Source organism: Gavia stellata, unplaced genomic scaffold, assembly GCF_030936135.1.
Source record: "Gavia stellata isolate bGavSte3 unplaced genomic scaffold, bGavSte3.hap2 HAP2_SCAFFOLD_1011, whole genome shotgun sequence".
NCBI lineage: Eukaryota > Metazoa > Chordata > Aves > Gaviiformes > Gaviidae > Gavia > Gavia stellata.
Window position 1 is genome coordinate 1 of NW_026777190.1, and position 19,994 is coordinate 19,994.

The 19,994-nt window shown below is 69.0% G+C and overlaps 1 protein-coding gene across 1 annotated transcript in view; it reads right to left on the reverse strand.

The window, feature by feature from the left end:
- Positions 1-583: 583 nt before the first annotated feature.
- LOC132321817 (neurexin-2-like) overlaps positions 584-19,994 on the reverse strand; it is a 38,156-nt gene continuing 18,745 nt past the window's right edge. Inside the window, 11 exon segments of the mRNA XM_059835246.1 lie at positions 584-1,317; positions 4,766-4,844; positions 5,134-5,453; positions 7,293-7,382; positions 9,136-9,307; positions 10,053-10,234; positions 15,705-15,824; positions 16,632-16,805; positions 17,271-17,461; positions 18,718-19,099; positions 19,427-19,546. Of these exon segments, the coding sequence (XP_059691229.1) occupies positions 584-1,317; positions 4,766-4,844; positions 5,134-5,453; positions 7,293-7,382; positions 9,136-9,307; positions 10,053-10,234; positions 15,705-15,824; positions 16,632-16,805; positions 17,271-17,461; positions 18,718-19,099; positions 19,427-19,546 (2,564 nt within the window).

Here is a 19,994-nt window from a genome sequence, read left to right on the forward strand (position 1 = left end):
GGGGGCCGGCCTCCCCCCCCCCCCGGCGGGTGCTGGGGGGTTCTCGGGGGCGGCGCAGGAAGAGGCGGAGCCGCTGTACGAAGTATAGAACCGTGTATTCCTCTGTGCGCGGCGGAGGGGGGGCCCGGGGGGGCCCGGGGGTCTCGGGGGGGGTTTGGGGGGCCCCGAGAGGACGGGCGGGACCCGGGGGGGTCCCAACCCCGGTCGGGGCTGTAGAAATTAAAAAATAAACCCAAAGAAAGACCCAGGGGGGCGGTAAAAAAAACAATTAAAAGGGGTGGGGGTGGGGTCCCACGCCCCTTTCAGGGGGGTCCCGCGTCCCCCAGGCCCCTCTGACGCCCCCCCGGCGTGCGGGGACCCCCCTGCGCCCCCTTTTCCCTTGGGGGGGGACACACACGACCACAGAGGTGCCACCCGGGGGGGGGTGGGGTGACGGTGATGGTGCCACCCGTGGGGGCGGGGGGGGGGGTGGGGTGACGGTGACGGTGCCACCCGGGCGGGGGGGGGTGACAGCCCGCGGGGGGGGGGGTCGAGGAGGCGGGTGGCGGCCCATTTCAGGGCAGGGGGACAGCGCGTTCCCCCATCAGACATAGTACTCCTTGTCCTTGTTGCGTCGGGCCTTGCCGGGCGCTTTGGGGGGCGCGGGGGGGACCTTCTCCTTGGGAGTCCCCCCGCCCGGGGGCGCGGCGGCGTTGGGGGCCCCCCCCGGGGTCCCGGCGGCAGTGGCGGCGTTGGGGGGGGCTGCCCCGATGTAGTGGCGGCTTTGGTCCACCTGGTAGGAGCCTTCGTCCCTGTTGCGGTACTTGTACATGGCGTAGAGGAGGATGAGGATGCAGAGGGCGGCGGCGGCCACGATGCCCACCACCATGCCGGTGGTGCCGCCCGCCTCCCGCACCACTTCAACGGCGCCTGGCGCGGCGGCTGTGGGGACAGCGGGGCGGCGGGTGACCGGGGCGGCCGTCACCCGCCCGCGCCCCGCGCTTCCCTCCCGCGGGTGCCGCTCGCCCGCCGGCACCAAGCCCGGCAGCGGGACGGCCACAACGGTGGGGACGGTGACCGTCTCCTCGTTGGCATCGGTGATGACGTCGGCGGTGACGTCGTCGCGGCGGGAGGCGGTGATGTCACCGCCGTGGCCCGCGAAGTCCTCGTCGTCGGCCGGCGGCACGTTGGGGTCGGCCGCCTCCCCCGAGGCGAAGCCCGAGGGCTCCTCACAGTCAGGGCCGCAGCCAGGGGGGGCGCGGGGGGAGGCCGGGGGGGGCGGCGGGGGGGAGGCTGGCCCCCCGCCCGCCGGGGATGCCGGCAGCACCAGCTCACCGCCTGCGGAGACAGAAACGAGACGGGGGGGGCCGGAGAGGGGGGGGCCCCGCGTCAGCCCCCGCCGCCGGCCTCCCCCGGCCCCCCGAGCCCCCCCCGACCGCTGCCGCCGCCGCCGCCGCTTCTCGCCGGTACTATTATCATTATTATTATCGTTTTTAGCTAATTTTTGCTTTTTTTTTTTCTCGTTTTTTTTAAGAGCAAACCGCGGCGCTGCCGTCAACTTACATCGCGGGATGGGGCCGGGTGATTTTAGCGTGGAGGAAAAAGAAATTGCAGGAAGGAAGGGAAAGCACACAAAAAAAAAAAGAGAAGAAAGAAAGAAAAAAGAGAAAAAAGAACAAAAAGAAAAGAAGAGAGAGACACTCGGTGAGAAGGTGCCGCCGGCCGACCCCCTGCGGCGCCAGCAGCCTGTGCCCGGCCAGCCCTGCCTGCGGCCGGCGGCCATCCCTGGATCCAGCCGAGGAGCCATCTGCCCAGCCAGCCGTGCGTCCATCCGCCCAGCCGTGCGTCCATCCATCCATCCATGTTTCCATCCATCCATTCATCCATGTGTGTCCATCTGCCCATCCATGCATCCATCCAACCTTGAATCCATCCGTGAAGCCTCGAACCCATCCATCCATCCATCCGTGTTTCCATCCATCCATCCGTGTTTCCATCCATCCATCTGTAACTCCATCCTTGATTCCATCCATCCATGAGTCCAGCCAGCCAGCCTTGCATCCAGCCAGCCTTGAATCTGTCTGTCCATCCATCCATCCATGTGTCCATCCGTCCCTAAATCCATCCTTGAATCCATCCTTGAATCCATCCATCTGCAAATCCATCCCTCTGTCCTTGAATCCATCCATATGTCAGTCCCTGTGTCTGTCCATCCATGTGTCCATCCAGTCTTGAATCTGTCCATCCATCCCTCCCTATGTCAGTCCATGCGTCCATCCAGTCTTGAGTCCAACTCTCTGTCCATGTGTCTGTCCATCCAGCCTTGAGTCCATCCAGCCTTCAGTCCATCCATCCATGCATCAGTCCATGCGTCCACTCTGCCTTGGATGCAGCTCTCTGTCCATGTGTCCGTCCGTCCAGCCTTGGATCCGCCCGTCTGTCTGCCCACCCATCTGTGCGTCCTTTCATCTATAAATCCGTCCATCACCCTTGAATCGTCCATCCATCCACGCGTCCGTCACTGCGTCCATCTGTCCTTGGATCCCCCTGTCTGTCCATGCGTCCATCAATCCATGTGGCCAGCCAGCCAGCCTTGAACCTGTCCATCCACCCATGTGTCCATCCATCTGTCCATCCTGGCATCCACCCACCCATCCGTGTGTCCATCTGTCCGTCCATCTTTGAATCCATCTATCCATCCTTCAACCCATCCGTCTGTCCATCTGCCCATCCATCCATCCTTGGCTCTGTCCATCTGCCCGCCCATCCTTGAATCAGTCTTTGAATCCATCCAGCCATCCACACACCCGTCCGTATGTCCATCCATCCCTGAACTCATCTGTCTGTCCGTGTGTCTGTCAGTCCATCCCTAAACCCCATCCTTGAATCCATCCACCCGTGTGTCCATTCATCCTCAGCTCCACCCGGCCTTGAACCTGTCCCTCTGTCCATCCCTCCATCCATCTGTCCATCCATCCATCCGTCCGTCCACCCAGCATGAATCCGTCCATCCGTCCGTCCATCCCTCCATCTTTGCATCCATCCACCCAGGCTTGGATCCATCTGTCTGTCCCTCCATCCATTCCTTGTCCAGCTGTCCATCATCCAGCTGTCCATCTGTCATCCATCCATCAATCATCCGTCCGTCCTTCCATCCATGCATCCACCATCCATCTGTCCTTCCATCCATCATCCAGCTGTCCATCATCCATCTGTCCTTCCATGAATCCATCATCCATCTGTCCCTCTGTCCTTGCATCCATGAATCTGTCGTGCATTCGTCCTTCCATCCACCATCCGTCCAGCCATCCGTCCATCCATGGAGCCATCCGTCCATCCATCATCCGTCCGTCCTCCATCCATTCCCCCCCCTCATCCGTCATCTGTCCATCGTCTGTCCGTCAGTCCATCAGTCCGTCCGTCTGTCCCCCTCTCCTCCCCCTCTGCTCCCCCGACCGCTGCCGCCCCTCCCCCACAAGGGGTCAAGTGGGGCTCAGGGGGGGACCCAGGCGTCCGGGGGATGCCCCGCCCCCCACCGGCGCTGGGGGGGACCCAGGGGTCCGGGGGACACCCGTGGGTGCTCGGGGGACACCCGTGGGTGCCGGGGGGACCCAGGGGTCCAGGGGACACCTGTGGGTGCTCGGGGGACACCCGTGGGTGCCGGGGGGACCCAGGCGGCCGGGGGGGGAACCCAGGGGTCCAGGGGACACCTGTGGGTGCTCGGGGGACCCAGGCGTCCGGGGGACACCCATGGGTGCTCGGGGGACACCCGTGGGTGCCGGGGGGACCCAGGCCTCCGGGCTCGGCGGAGCCCCGTGCGGCACTGGGGGAGGGGGGGGGATGGGGGGAGGGGAAGGTCCTCGCACGAGGACCCAGGCGGCAGCGGGCGTGCGATGGCCTCGCACGTGGGGGCGACACCCAGACGCCGGGGTCCCCTCCCTGTCTGTCCGTCCGTCCGTCGGGGCGGGGCCGAGGGCTTGCAGTGGGCAAGGGCGGGGCAAGGGGTGGGGCCTGCACGGGGCCCCGGGGCACATGCGTGTGCGCGGAGCAGGCGGGAGTGTGTGACGCAGGGCGGGGGACACGTGTGTGCAGGCGTGTGAGGGGCGGTGCCGCGTGCGAGGGGGCGGGGGGGCGCACGCGCGTGTGCACGGGGGTGTGCACGGGGGGGTGCAGGGGGGGTGCGCAGGGGCGTGCAAGGGGCGGCTGCATTTGTGGGGCACGTGTGAGTCTGTGCGTGCACAGCCATGTGCGCGTGTGTGTGCGCGCAGGCATGTGAACAGCTGTTCACGTGTGTGCGCACTTGTGCTCGTGTACGTGTGAGCAGCCGCGTGTGCACGTGTGCGCACGTGTGTGTGCAGCCAGGTGCTTTCCTGTGAGCACAAGCGTGTGCGTGAGCAGCAGTTTTGCACACGTGAGTGCACCTGAGAACGCGTGTGTGTCCAGCGTGTGCACGTGTATGTATGTGAGCAGCTCTTGTTCACACGTGTGTGCGCAGCTGTGTGCATGTGGGGGTGTGTGCAGCCAAGTGCCTTCCTGTGTGCACGAGCGTGTGCACGAGCCTGTGTGTGCACGTGTGCGTGCGTGCACGTGTAAGCCTGTGCCCATGCACACCCACGTGAACGTGTCTGCAGACACACGCGTGTGTCCTGGCCGCCCCTGCACGTGTGACAGGGTTCACTGCCGCCGGGGGGGGTGATCGCGTGGGGGGTGGGCGTGCCCCGGGCAGGCGTGCGAGGCCGTGTCGCACACGCGTGTGCCCGGGGCGCCCCCGCGGAGGAGCACCCACCTGTGCCAGGCTCACACTCCTCCAAGTCCTCGTCGTCGCTCGGGCACTCGGCCGAGGCCACCAGCAGGTCGTCCGTGTTCTGGGGGGTGGGGGGGTCACACGGATGCCTGCATCCCCGCCGCCCCTCCCCTGCACACCACGCACCCCCACGGGGGGACCCAGGCATCGGGGGGACCCCCCCACCCCACATCGCCCAGGGGACCCAGGCGTCCGGGATCCCACCCCCCCGCGAAGGACCCGGGCGTCCGGGAGCCCCCTAAGTGGCCCCAGGCATCTGGGACCCCCCTCACCCCACAATCCCCAGGGCACCCAGGCGTCCGACCCCCCTCCTCCCCGCGCCCCCCCTTGCCCCCCGTATCCCCCCGTACCTGTGCGACGGTATCGCGGAGGGTGGGCGACCGCCCGCGGCGGGTGGTGGTGGTGGCCATGGTGGTGGTGGTCTCCATGATGGTGGTGGCCATGTCGGGGGGGGCGGGGGTGGCGCCGGGCGGGGCGGGGGGCGGGGGGGGCTCCCCCACCAGCCGCAGGTCCCCCTCCAGCCGCACCCGCGGGTGCCCCTCGGCCGCCAGCGCCAGCAGCTTCAGCCCGTTGTAGTAGAGCCCCGAGAGCTGCCCCTGGAAGGGGCGGCCGCGGTCCCGGCCCCCCACCCGCACGGCCGCCTGGCTGTTGAAGATGGTCAGCTGGCGGCCTGGGGGGGACAGAGCGTGTCGCACGCGCGGGCGGCGCACGGGGCGCGCCTCGCACGGGGGGCCCACCCGCACGCCCGCCTGCCCACCCGGGGAGAGGAGCACGCCGGCGTGGCCAGGGTGCCGGAGCTGCCGCGGGCCGCGCAGCGGGGCGCGACGCCAGAGGGCTGCGGCGTGCGTTGCACGAGGGCCGTGGCGTGCGTCACGCGAGGGCTGCCTGCGTTGCACGAGGACCATGCGTGCGTTGCACAAGGGCTGCGGCGTGCGCTGCACCAGAGTGTTGCACGAGGGCCGACTGTGCGTTGCACGAGGGCTGCGTGCGCATTGCGCGAGGGCTGCAGTGCACGTTGCGCAAGGGTGCACTGTGCAAGGGCCACATATGCACTGCGCGAGGGCTGCAGCGCGCATTGCACAAGGACTGTGTACAGTGCACAAGCGTGCCTTGTGACGCACGAGTGCGTTGCACAAGGGCTGTGCACGCGTCGCAAAAGCGTGCGCTGCAAAAGCACCATCTGTGCCTCGCACAAGGGCCGCCCGTGCGTCGCACGAGGAGCAGCCGTGCACCCTGCGCCCCACCGCCGCCGCCTGCCCACCCCCCCCCCCCCGTGCCCTCCCCATCGCCCTCTTCCCCCCCCCATCTCCCCCGACCCCCCCCCCCGGCGGCGGCAGTTAAAGGGACCCCAACGCCCTCCCGGCCCCTTTAACCCTCTGAGCTGCGCCGGGGGGGTCTCACTTTGGGCTCAATTCAGCCGCTTTTGGTTCATTTGGGGCTGGGGGGGGCGGGGTCCTGCCTAAGCGGGGCCGGGGCGTGCGAGGGCGTGCGAGGGCGGGGGGGGCAGCTGGTGCACAGGCGGCTCCCGCGCATGCGCAGACCTCGTAGACGCACGACACTTGTGCACGCACCATCCTCGTGCACACACGACATGCACACGCACCCCTCGTGCAGCCGCAGCCCCTCGCACACTCGTGGGCCTCGTGCACGCCCCGGCCCTGCCCCGCCGGCGTGGCTCGTCACCGGGCCAATTAGTGTCGCTAATTAGTGCGGTTATTATGCGGGTTTTAGCTTCGTTTATGCTGGTTTAGGGCCGGGGGGCGGCAGCACTCAAAGGGTTAAAGCGCGGTTTAGGGGGCGGTTAAGTTCGTTAGTGTCCCTTTAACCAGGCGGGTTAGCGGGTTAACCGGGTTAACGAAGGTTAACGAGAGGGGCTGGGGGGGGGGGGGGGGGCAGGGCAGAGCCCGACCTGCCCAGACACCTGGGCCCCTGGACAACGAGGTCCTCAGGGACGTGGGGCCCGGACGCCTGGGTCCTCGGATATATGGGGCCTGGACGCCTGGGTCCCCAGATATATGGGGCCCGGATGCCTGGGTCCTCGGATCTGTGGGGCCCGGATGCCTGGGTCCTCGGATATATGGGGCCTGGACGCCTGGGTCCCCAGATATATGGGGCCCAGATGCCTGGGTCCTCGGATATATGGGGCCCGGACGCCTGGGTCCTCGGATATATGGGGCCCGGACGCCTGGGTCCTCGGATATATGGGGCCCAGACGCCTGGGTCCCCAGATATATGGGGCCCGGATGCCTGGGTCCTCAGATCTGTGGGGCCCGGACGCCTGGGTCCTCGGATATATGGGGCCCAGACGCCTGGGTCCCCAGATATATGGGGCCCGGATGCCTGGGTCCTCGGATCTGTGGGGCCCGGACGCCTGGGTCCCCAGATCTGTGGGTCCCGGACACCTGGGCCCTCAGACATCTGGGTCCCGGACGCCTGGGTCCGCAGGCGGGTGGTCCCGGGCGTGGGGCGGGGCGGGGGGGTGCTCGTTAGGGCGGCGCTGACGAGTTACCTTTGTCGAGCAGCCACTCATCGACCACCCGCCCCAGGCGGTAGGGGATGCGCTGCCGCGCCAGCGCCAGCCGCTCGCTGTCCCCGCTGCCTTCGGAGGGAGGAGAAGAGGGTTACGGCACGCGGCACCGCCGGCGGCAGTGGGGCCGGCGTGGGGGCGCCGGTTGTGGAACCGGCAGTGGCATTGTGGTGCGGGCATTGGCAGGGCCGGCGGCATCACCGGTGGCATGGTCACCGTGACCACGGCATCGCTGTCAGTGGCACCGTGGTGGGACTGTGGCGTCGCCGTTGGCGCCACCGTCAGCGGCGCCAGGGTGGGACCACGGCGTCACCGTTGGCATCACCATCGGCGGCGTCATGGTGTGACCATGGTGTCACCATGGCGGGACCGTGGCCTCACTCTTGGTGGCACTGAGGTATGACCGTGGTGTCACCATCGGCGTCACCATCAGCGTCACCATGGTGGGACCACAGCGTCACTACTGACATTGCTGTTGGCATCACCGTGGTGTGACCGTGGTATCACCACCGGCGTCACCAGGACACAACCGTGATGTCACCGCCAGCATCACCACGGCACAGTTGGTGGCTTGGCCACGGCGTCGCCACGACATGACCATGGTGTCACCACGAGGTCACCGGGCCATGACCATGATGTCACCAGCAGCGCCGCAGCCGGGGCATGGCCGTGTTTGGGGGGTTTATGTGGCCTTTAGGGGGGCGTTAGGGGGCCAGGGGGAGGGGCAGCGTGGGGGGCGGGCGGGGCCGCCCGCGTGCCTGGGTCCCCTCGCGCTGCTCTTCGTTAGCGCCCTCGTTAGGTGCTCCGTGCCCTTAACTAGGGGAGGGGTGGCTCGTTAGCACAGGGGAGAGGACATCCGGCGCACGCAGAGGGTATGGGGGGGCTACAGGGGGTCTGTAGGGGGCATGGGGGGGCCTATACGGGTGCTACAGGGGCCATAGGGGGCCTAAAGGGAGGGCTATAGGGTGTCTGTGGGTGTATAGGGGAGCTGTGGGGTGTCTGTGGGCGCTATGGGGTGTCAGTAGGCGATACGGGGTGCGACAGGGTGTTTCCAGCTGCTGTGGGGTGTCTCTAAGCGCTATAGGGTGGCTCTGCGGTGCCTATGGGTGCCATAGGGTCACTATGGGGTGCCTCTCAGTGCCTCCGGGGTGCCTGTGGGTGCCATAGCGTGGCTCTGGGGTACCTATGGGTGCTATAGGGTCGGTCTGGGGTATCTCTAAGCGCCCTGGGGCACCTATGGGTGCCATAGGGTTGCTCTGGGGTGCCTGTCGGTGCTATGGGGTGTCTCTAAGCACCCTGGGGTGCCTATGGGTGCCACAGGGCAGGTGCCCATGGGTGCTGTGGGGTGGCTCTGGGGTGCCTATGGGTGCCATAGGGTCGCTATGGGGTGTCTCTAAGCGCCCCGGGGGGCTGTGGAATGGCTCTGGGGTGCCTATGGGTGCTATAGGGTGGCTCTGGGGTGTCTCTAAGTGCCCTAGGGTGCCATAGGGTGGCTCTGAGGTGCCTGTGGGTGCCGTAGGGTGGCTCTGGGGTGCCTATGGGTGCCATAGGGTGGCTCTGGGGTGCCTATGGGTGCCATAGGGTCGCTATGGGGTGTCTCTAAGTGCCCCAGGGGGCTGTGGAGTGGCTCTGGGGTGCCTATGGATGCTATAGGGTGGCTCTGGGGTGTCTCTAAGTGCCCTAGGGTGCCATAGGGTGGCTCTGCGGTGCCTATGGGTGCTATAGGGTGGCTCTGGAGTACCTGCGGGTGCCATAGGGTGGCTCTGGGGTGCCTGTGGGTGCCACAGGGCGGTGCCCATGGGTGCCGCGGCGCGGGGGGTGGTACCTGGGGGGTAGCGCTCGTGCAGGGGGCCCCCGTCCACCTGGAGGGTGGCGTTGCCGCCGCTGCGGGTGAAGCGGACGACGTGGAAGCGCCCATCGCTGACGGCCGCCCCCCGCTCCTCCAGCGCGATGTCCTCGGTCCCCACGTTGAACAGCACCCCCACGGCCCCCTGCGCCTGCGGGGGGGCACCCGTGGGTCCCTGCCCCACGGCCCCCTGCACCTGCGGGGGCCGCCCGCGGGTGCCTGACCCCCGGCCGGCCCCACGCCGCGACCCGCGGCCTTCCACAGAGCCCGGCCCGGCCGCTGGGGTCCCTCCCACGGTGGATCCCCATGTCCCCGAGGCGAAGGACCCCCCAGCTATGGGTCCCGCCAGCCCCACAGCCAGCCCCACATCAGCCCCCAGAGCCTGGCCCGGACACCGGGGTCCCCCCTGCGGTGGGTGAGGGACCGCCCTGCCCCATAGATTGGGGGGGCGGGGGGTTCCCCAGATGCCCTGGTCCCCCCGGGGGGAGGGATGGAGCCCACCCGGGCGCCCGGGTCCCCGGAGCGGGGGGGTGGCGCTGTTGGAGCGGTCCCCACTGCCCCACAGGGGACCCTGGCGTCCGGGCCCCACTTGGGGGGGGGATCCCCCCCCCCCAGTTCTGCCCCACATCCCCCCGGGTGCCCCGGGCGTCCAGGTGCCCCCATTCCCCTGAGTCCCCCTATCCCCCAGCCCCCCCAGAGGACCCAGGCGTCCGGCCCCGTGGAGCTCCATCCCCCCCGGACCCCTCCACTTCCCTCCAGGACCCCCCCCTTACGATGTGGGGCTGCAGGAAGTCCCCCCGGGCCCCCATAGCCCCCCCGGCCCCCCTTACGATGTGGGGCTGCAGGAAGTCCCCCGGGCCCCCATAGCCCCCCCGGCCCCCCCCGGCCCCCCTTACGATGTGGAGCTGCAGGAAGTCCCCCAGGCCGGCCGCGCTCTCCACCCGCAGCAGGACGGCGTCGCGCTGGTGGGTGCTGAAGCCCAGGGCCAGGCGGTCGGCGCGGGTGCTGGGCCGGTCGTTGGGGGGCCACGTGTAGGTGATCAGTGCCCCCCCCTTCCCGAAGATGTAGGTGGTGCCCGCTGCGGGGGGGGAGAGGGGTCAGGGGGCGCCCGGGGGGACCCAGCGTCCGGGGGGAGCCAGGGGTACGGGGGGGGCACAGGATTTGGGGAGGGGGGCCGTGGGACCCAGGGTCCGGGCACCCCCCTCACCAAGGGGGGGGCGGCGGGGGGGTCCCCCCCCGCCATCGCAGCAGCGGGGTGGGGGGGTCACCCAGGCGTCGGGGCGCCGCTCCTGCCCCACTGCGATGTAGGTCAGCGCGAGCCAGGGCTGGGCCTCGCACGAGGGACGGGCTGGGGGGGCTCGCACGAGGGACGCGGGGCTCGCACGAGGGCCAGGCCTGACAGGAGGACTTGGCCCATCCCTGTGTCCTGGCCCCACAGCACCGTGGGGCACACACATCCGTGGGGCACACGAAGGACGCGCACACGCACCCACGCTCGTGCGCACACGCACCCCCCACCCCCTCGCACCAGCTCTGCACACCCGGGTCGGGTACACGCACACACACACGCGTGTGCGAGGGCGCACACACAGACACACCACAGGGACGTGCACACGCGTGTGTGCAGCGGGGCACAGACGCCCCCACACCCGTCGCAGCCCCCCCCAGACCCTGCCCAGCCCCCCCCCATCGACTGCAGCCCCAGAGGGAGGACGTGTGTGGGGGAGGAGGAGGAGGAGGAAGGCCAGTCTAGGGGGCCCAGGGAGGAAGAAGAGGGGGAGGACGGGGGTTTTGGGGTCCCCAGGAGCAGGAGGGGAGGTAGAGGAGGGGGAGGAGAAGGAGGCTGGGGGTTTTGGGGTGCCCACAAGGAGGAGGAAGAGGAGGAGGACAGGTCTGGGGCTCCCCAGGAGGAAGAGGAGGAGGAGGAGGGAGACTTTGGGGTCCCCACAGGCAGAAGAGGATGAGGAGGACGGGGGTTTTGGGGTCCCTGCAAGCTCGAGGGGAGGAAGAAGAGGAGGAGGAGGAAGGCAGGTCTGGGGGTCCCTGCAAGCAGGAGGGGAGGAGGAGGAGGAGGAGGAGGAGGAGGAGGAAGAGGAAGGCAGGTCTGGGGGGTCCTGCAAGCAGGAGGGAGGATGGGAGTTTGGGGGTACCCTGCAGGAGGAGAGCTGGGGGCCTTCCTCTTCTTCCTCCCTTTGTGCTCACAGGACACCAATGTGAGCACAAAGGGAGGAAGAAGAGGAAGGCCAGCTTGAGGGTACCCACGAGCAGGTGGGGAGGAAGAGGAGGGTGAGAAGGAGGAGGAAGGCAGGTCTGGGGGTCCCCTGGAGGAAGACAAGGAGGGTTTTGGGGTCCCTGTGAGCACAAGGGGAGGATGAGGAGGAGGGCAGGCAGGTCTGGGGGTCCCTGCAAGCAGGAGAAGAGGAAGAAGAGGGTGAGGAAGAGGAGGGTGGGGGTCTGGGGGTCCCCATGAGCAGGAGGGGGGGAAGAGGAGGAGCAGGATAGGGGTTTGGGGTCCCCACAAGCAGGAGAAGAGGAAGAAGAGGGTGAGGAAGAGGAGGGTGGGGGTCTGGGGGTCCCCATGAGCAGGAGGGGGGGAAGAGGAGGAGCAGGATAGGGGTTTGGGGTCCCCACAAGCAGGATGGGGATTTCGGGGTCCCCTTGAGCAGGAGGGGAGGAAGAAGAGGGTGAGGAAGAGCAGGATGGGGATTTGAGGTCCCTGCAAGTGGGGGGGGGGGGATGAAGAAGAAGAGGAGAAGGGTTTTGGGGTCCCCATGAGCACAAGAGAAGGGTGAGGAGGACGAGGATGGGGGCCTTGGGGTTCCCACAAGCAGGACAGGAGGAGGAGGAGGACAGGGGTTTTGGGGTCCCTAGGATCAGGAGGGGAGGAAGAGGAGGAGGAGGGTGAGGAGGAGGAAGGCTGGTCTGGGGTCCCCATAAGCAAGAGAAAGAAGGTCGGACTGGGGGTCCTCAGGAGGAGGAGGGTTTTGGGGTCCCTGTGAGCCGGAAGGGAGGAAGAGGAGCAGGACGGGGGGGGTTGGGGTCCCCATTAGCAGGAGGAGGAGGAGGAGGAGGAAGGCCAGTCTGGGGGGGTCCCCAGGAGGAAGAGGAGAAGGATTTTGGGGTCCCCGTGAGCAGGAAGGGAGGAAGAGGAGCAGGACAGGGGGTTTGGGGTCCCCAGGAGGAGGAGGAAGAGGAGGAGGAAGGCCGGTCTGGGGGGGTCCCCAGGAGGAGGAGGAGAAGGATTTTGGGGTCCCTGTGAGCAGGAAGGAAGAAAGAGGAACAGGACAGGGGTTTTGGGGTCCCCAGGAGGAGGAGGAAGAGCAGGAGGAAGGCCGGTATGGGGGTCCCCAGGAGGAGGAGGAGGGTTTTGGGGTCCCTGTGAGGAGGAAGGGAGGAAGAGGAGCAGGACGGGGGGTTTTGGGGTCCCCAGGAGGAGGAGGAAGAAGAGGAAGAAGGCCGGCCCGGGGTCCCCGCGGCAGCGAGGAGGAGGAGGAGGAGGCGGAGGAGGCTCACCGTGGGCGCCGCGGGTGAGGAAGGGCGTGCGGTTGATGGCGATGGGGACGGTGCCGTGGCGGCTGTGGAAGTGGTGGACGTGGTGGGTGGTGGAGAGGCTGGAGGAGACCCTGGCCGGGCGCCCAGGGGCCGCCAGCACCCCCAGCGCCAGCAGCGCCAGCCCCAGCGCCCCGGGGCCCCCCCGGCCCCCCATCGGCCCCTCAGCGCCCCCCCGCCATCCGCCGGGCACCCCCAAGCTGGGGGGGGCAGGGGGGGCCCCCCGAAAGGGGGAGCTGATGTGGGGCGGGGGTGGGACCCCGGAATGAGCTGCCCCGGGGCAGGGGGGAGCCCCCAAATGGGGATGGGAGGGACAGTGAAGGGAGGGGGTGCACCCCAAAATGGGGGGGGGACGACAGTGAAGGGAGGGGGTGCGCCCCAAAATGGGGGGGGGACAGTGAAGGGAGGGGGTGCGCCTCAAAATGGGGGTGGTGGTGAAGGTGCGCCCCAAATTGGGCTATGGGGAGGATTGAGCCCCTAAATGGGGTCTAGGGGGGGACTGCACCCCAAAATGTGGCCTTGGGGGGGGACTGCACCTTAAAATGGGGTTGGGGGGGGCTGTGCCCCAAAATGGGGTCTGGGGGGATACTGCAACCCAAAAAGTCGTCTGGGGGGGGTGAAGCCCCAAAAATGTGGTTTGAAGGGGGGGAGTTGTGCCCCAAAATAGGGTCTGGGGGGGTGTTGCACCCCAAAATGTGGTTGGGGGGGGTTGTGCCCCAAAATGTGGCCGGCGGGGTACACCCCAAAATGGGGCTGGGGGGAGGTGAAACAAGGAAGGGTAGGGAAGGAGAGAGGGGGTACACCCCAAAATGGGGCTGGGGGAATGGAGCCCCAAAACGGGGCTGGAGGGGGTCAGGAGCCCAAAACTGGGCTGGGGGGGCCTCGAGTCACGCCAAAAATGGGGCTGGGGGTGGCAGCCCCAAATCACCCCGACCTCAAGCCAGGGGAGCCCCAAATCCCCTCAAGACTGGGCCCTGGGTCACCCCACAAGGCCGGGGGGTCCCCAAATTCCCCCGGTGGGGCTAAAGGACCCCAAAATCCACCCACAGGGCTGGGGGGGTGGATCACCCCAAAAATGGGGCTGGGGGAGGCCCCAAGTTACCCCAAATCCCCCTAAAATGGGGCTGGGGGGGCCTGAATCTCCCTCCAATGGGGCTGGGGGGGGGGCAAATCACCCCAAAATGGGGCGGGGGGGCCTGAATCCCCCCCAAATGGGGCTGGGGGGGATCACCCAAGCCTCCCCCTCGAACAGGGCTGGGGGGGACCAAATGCCCCCCAAAATGGGGCGGGGAGGGCAGGCCCCCCCTAGAAAAGTGGCAGCTCCCCGGACGCCCCCAAGGGGCCTGGGGGGTCCCGACCCCCCCTGGGGAGCGGGGCCGGGGGGGTGCCGAGCGCCCCCCCCCGCGGGGGGTCTGGATCCCCCCCCCGGGGCTCAGAGCATGCGGGGGGGGGAGCGAGGGGGGCCCCGGGGCGGGGGGGGCCAGGGCGGGGGGGGCGCGGGGGGGGCTCAGAGGGGATCGAGCATGGTCCGGGGGAGACGGGGGGGGGAGACGGGGGGGGAGATGGGGGGCTGGGGGGGGGGTGGCGGATGGGGAGCTGGGGGGATGTGGGGCTGGGGATGGAAGGTGTGGGGCTGGGGGATGGAGGATGCGGGATGGAGGATGCGGGGCGGAGGATGGCGGATGTGGGGCGGGGGGAGACGGCGCGTCGGGGCTGAGGATGGAGGACGCGGGATGTGGGGCGGCGGAGGGGGAGATGGAGGATGGGGGGCTGCGGGGCAGAAGCCGGGGGGATGTGGGGCGGAGGATGGAGGCTGTGGGGCGGAGGCCGGGGGCTGCGGGAGGATGAGGATGGGGCCGGGGGGGCTCTGGCCTGGGCGGCTCCGGCTGCGGCTGCGGGGCGCGGCGGGTCGGCGCGGCGGTGGGGCGCGGTGGGGCGCGGTGGGGCGGCGGGCGGCCGTGGGGCGGCGGCGGCGGCGGCGGGTGCTGCAGCGGGAGGGGCGGGGGAGGGGGGAGGGGCGGGGGAGGGGCCTGGCGGGGGAGGGGCCACGCCGCGACCCACGGGGGGGAACCCACGGACACCCCCGGCAGCCCCACGGGGGACCCACGGTAGCCCCACGGAGAGCCGCGGGGACCCACCAGGGGTCCGTGGAGCCCCATAGCAGCCCCACAGGGACCCACGGCAGCCCGTGGGAACCCACGGCTGCCCCACAGCAGCTGCCAGGGACCCCTGGTACCCCCACAGCGACCCACAGCAGCATCCAGCCCCCCATCACAGTGTGACTCCAACCCCTGTCCTGCCCCACGGTGTCACCGTGCCCCACATCCCACCCCACAGATGCCCCATGGACCTGTGGGGCAGAGCTGGGGGGATGCAGCCCCCAGACACCTGGGTCCCGCGGGGCGAGGGGGGGCCGTGGGGTGAGCAGGGACTCCGGCGTGCCCTGGGAGCAGGGGGGGTCACATCACCGGCCCTCGCACACGCCTCGTGCCTCACACGTGTGTGCGAAGGGGGGGCAGCTCTGCCCGGAACTCACCTGGGCCTCGATGGTGTGGGGACACGGGGGCCCCGTGCGAGGGACACGCGTGCCCTGTGCGAGGTGAGGCCACACGCACCTCGCGCGAGGGACCTGGGGACACGCAGACCCCGTGCAAGGGACACAGACGTCTTGTGCAAGGGACACGCGTGTCCCAGGCAAGGCACACGGGGCCACGCACACCCCGTGCCAGGGACACAGCCGTCTTGTGCAAGGCACACGGGGCCACACGCACCTCGTGCGAGGGACCGGGGGACACAGACTCCTCGTGCAAGGCACGCAGGGCCGCCTGCACCTCGTGCGAGGGACACGCGGCCGTATACGCCTTGTGCCAGGGACACGCGCGTCCCGTGCAAGGCACGCGGGGCCATATGCACCTCACATAAGAGAGTCGGGGCCACGCCGCCCCCGTGTAAGGGACCCGGGGACCCCTGCGCCCCCCCCGCGCCCCCCCTCCACTCACGGTCGTTGCAGACGGGGCCCCCGTACGAGGTCATGGTGCAGTCGCACGTGAAGCCGTCCCACTGCTGCAGGCAGACGCCCTGGTTGGCGCACGACTCCTCCGTGCACGTCGTGCTCGGGCCTGCGGGCGCCGGCATCACTGGGGTGCCCCCACCCCGCCCCCCCCCCCCCCCGGGTGTCCTCAGGCACCCTGGTGCACCCTGGTGCACCCCCTTGCACCCCCATCTGCCTTTGTGCACCCTCGTGCACCCGTCTGCATTTGTGCACCCTGATACCCTCCCCTGCGCCCCGGCACACCCGTCTGCCCCCGAGCACCCTTGTGAAGCCCCCCCGTGCACCCGCCACGTGCCTTCGCACACTGCCATGCACCCCCACCCGCTGTTGTGCACCCTGGCGCAACCCCTGTGCACCCCCTGTCTGCCTTTGTGCACCCTCGTGCGCCCTCGTGCCCCCCCTCTGCCCTCGTGTGCACACCCCACGTGCCCAGAGCACCCTTGGGTGCCCGTGACCAGCCCCGCAGTCCGCTGGGCACCCAGTGAGCACCCGTGCACCCTCGCGTGCCCTTGTGCACCCCCAGGAGTCCCTGGGCACGCCCGTACCCCCTCCTGCGCCCCCATGCACCCTTCTGCACCCTCCCACAGCCCGGTGTCCCCTCTCGCACCCCCATACCCCTTCCTGCACCCCTGTGCACCCTTTTGCATTCCTGTGCACCCTCCTGCACCCCTGTACCCCTCCTGCCCACCCCCGCACCCTTGTACACCCTCTCGCATCCCCATCCACCCTCCCACAGCCCTCTGCACCCTCCCACAGCCCTGCAAACCCTCCTGCACCCCCTCACCCTTCCCTACAACCCCGTGCGCCCCCCTTCTCCCTCGTGCACCCCTCTGCACCCTCCCTCCGCCCGGCGCCCCCCACGCCCCCCCCTCACCATCGCAGCCGCGCTGGACGTGGCCCACGCGGTGCAGCGCGTCAGCCAGGAGGTCGGGCAGGCGGCCGTTGAGGTCGAGGGAGGCCAGGCAGCCCTGGAAGCCCCCGCGCGAGGCCACCAGCTTGGGCAGCCGCCCCAGCAGCCCCTTGCTGACGCCCCCGATGTACAGCTCCCCTGGGGGGGTGGGGGGGGTGTCACCCGTGGGTGCCCCCTGTGCGCACCCACCCCAGGGCTGACTCCCCCGGGGTAGCCACCCCCCACGCATACCCTGCCGTCAGTATCGCCCTTAAGGGTGCCTCCCCCACGCATACCCCCCATGGGTACCCCCCACATACCCTCCCATGGGTGCCCACCCCATGCATGACCCCTACGGGTGCCTCCCCACGCATGCCTCTCCATAGGTGCCCACCCATAGGTGTCTCCGCCATGCACACCCCCGTTTGGGTGCCCCAGGGGTGCTTCCCCCATGCGCCCCTCCCTGTGGGTACCTCTCCCACGGGTACGCCCCCATGCACGCATCCCTATGGATGCACCCCTACGGGTGCGCCTCCATAGGTGCCTCCCCGATGCGTACCCCCTATGGGTGCCCCTCCATCCATTCCCCCTGCCATGGGTGACCCCCCCGCTCGCCCCGCTCACCCTTGAGGTCGAGGTTGCGGGCGCCCTGCCCGTGCTGGGTGACGGGGCGCCCGTCCACCCGCAGCCCGTGCAGGGTCCCCCCCTCCCGGGCCACCGACACCTCGTGCCAGCGCCCGTCGTGCAGCGGCTGCTCCGAGTTCCCCTTCATCAGGGAGGGGCCGTCCCCCAGGTCGAACACGTAGTGGATGTACCTGGGGGGGCAGGGGGCGGGGCCTGAGCCGAGGGGGCGGGGCCTGAGCCGAGGGGGCGGGGCCTGAGCCGAGGGGACATCCCTAGATCAAACATATCATGCATGCACCTGGGGGTAGGGGGCGTGGCCTTAGCAGGGGGCATACCCACGGCTGGGAGGGGCCTGAGCCAAGGGGGAGGAGCCTGAGCCAAGGGGGCCACCCCCAGTGCAAACACATAGTGGATGTACCTGTGGCCAGGGGGCGTGGCCTTAGCCGGGGGTGTGGCCAAGGCTGGGGAGGAGCCTGACACAAGGGGGCAGGCCCCCATGTCAAATACATAATGGCTGTACCTGCAACCAGGGGGCAGGGCCTGGGCTGGGGGCGTGGTCAAGTTGGGGAGGAGCCTGGGCCAAGGAGGAGGGGTCTGCAACAACTGGGCGGGGCTTCATGAGGAGGGGCGGGGACTGCCCCATGGGGCAGGGCCTAAGGCTTGGTGGGCACCATGGGGTGGCGGGTGCCCGAGGTCCCCAGGAGGGTTACGGGGTCCCCAGGAGGCTCAGGAGGTCCCCGAGGTCCCCAGGAGGGTTACGGGGTCCCCAGGAGGCTCAGGAGGTCCCCAGGAGGGTTACGGGGTCCCCAGGAGGCTCAGGAGGTCCCCGAGGTCCCCAGGAGGGTTACGGGGTCCCCAGGAGGCTCAGGAGGTCCCCGAGGTCCCCAGGAGGGTTACGGGGTCTCCAGGAGGCTCAGGAGGTCCCCAGGAGGGTTACGGGGTCCCCAGGAGGCTCAGGAGGTCCCCGAGGTCCCCAGGAGGGTTACGGGGTCCCCAGGAGGCTCAGGAGGTCCCCAGGAGGGTTACGGGGTCCCCAGGAGGCTCAGGAGGTCCCCGAGGTCCCCAGGAGGGTTACGGGGTCTCCAGGAGGCTCAGGAGGTCCCCGAGGTCCCCAGGAGGGTTACGGGGTCCCCAGGAGGCTCAGGAGGTCCCCGAGGTCCCCAGGAGGGTTACGGGGTCCCCAGGAGGCTCAGGAGGTCCCCAGGAGGGTTACGGGGTCTCCAGGAGGCTCAGGAGGTCCCCGAGGTCCCCAGGAGGGTTACGGGGTCCCCAGGAGGCTCAGGAGGCCCCCGAGGTCCTCAGGAGGGTTACGGGGTCCCCAGGAGGCTCAGGAGGTCCCCGAGGTCCCCAGGACCCTGCCCGGTGTCCCCAGGGGGTCCCCACGGTCCTAGAGGGTTCAGGAGGTCCCCAGGACCTCCCAGTCGCTCCCCTGGAGATGCGCCCTCACCCCTTAACGAGCTCGACGACGAGGAAGTCATTGCCGTTGCCGCTGTTGAAGAGGATGAGGCCGTCGGGCGCCGTCGTCTTGAACTGGAAGAAGAGGTGCATGGAGGCATAGGCCTGGAGCGTGGCCAGCGCCACGTAGGAGCCACGACCACGGAAGGCCACCGGGTCGGCCACGATGGTCCGGCGGCCGAAGCGGGCGTTGAGCTCGCAGGAGCTGATGTCCCCGTTCTTGCAGAGGTCCAGGTAGGGCAGCCCGTTGAAGAGGAGCCCACTCAAGTGACCCAGGAAGTTGGAGGGCACCACGGCCAGGAAGCGGCGCTCCGTCACAATGCCCGTCTCGATGTTGTGGAACTCCAGGCGGGTGTGGGCGCCCGACATCTGCCCTGCGGGGGGGCGGCAGGCGGGTGTCCCTGTGCACCCGTGTCCCCACGGACCTGCATCCCCATGCGCCACAACCCCACACACCCACATCCTCACGGACCCGCATGCCATTGCACCACGTCCCCGTGGACCTGCAGCCCCACGCACCACATCGCCGTGGACCTGGGCACCATGTCCCCGTGCACCCACATCCTCACGGACCTGGGCACCCATGTCTCCATGGGCCTGCGCCCATGGCTCCGTGGATCTATGCACCCATTGCCACGTGTCCCCACGGACCTGCGCACCCACCCCCATGGACCCGCACCCATGTCCCCACGCGCAGGCACCTTCGACGGTGACGTTGTCGACGGAGAGCTGGAGGCTGCGCCCGCGCCGCACCACCCGCACCGTGTGCCACTCGTTGTCATCCAGCTTCTGCCCCGCGAAGAGGGTCTCGGGGCCCTTGCCTGGGGGGCAGGGGTCAGCCGGGCCACGCCGCGACACGAGGTGACACCGGGCACGGCCGGGTGACACCGGGCAATGCCGCAGCACCGGGCACTACTGAGCAACACCGCGACACCCAGCACAGCCGGGTGACACTGCGCAACACCGGGCACCATCGGCCACCGGGCACGGCCAGGTGACACCATGCACACGTCTGCAAACACCCCATGCAAGCACAGGCACACCCCCCTGCAAACAGCGTGCACGTGCACTCCCCTGAATACTGTGCATGTGCACACCTGCAAACACCACGCGCACCCCCCCGCTGACAAACGCCGCGTCTATGCGTGCACTCCCCTAAATGCCGTGCACACCCCCCGCACACTGCGCACCCCCCCTGCAAACACCGTGCACACCCCCCCCTAAAAACACCGTGTGCACACACTCGCTCCAGCAACCACCACACACACA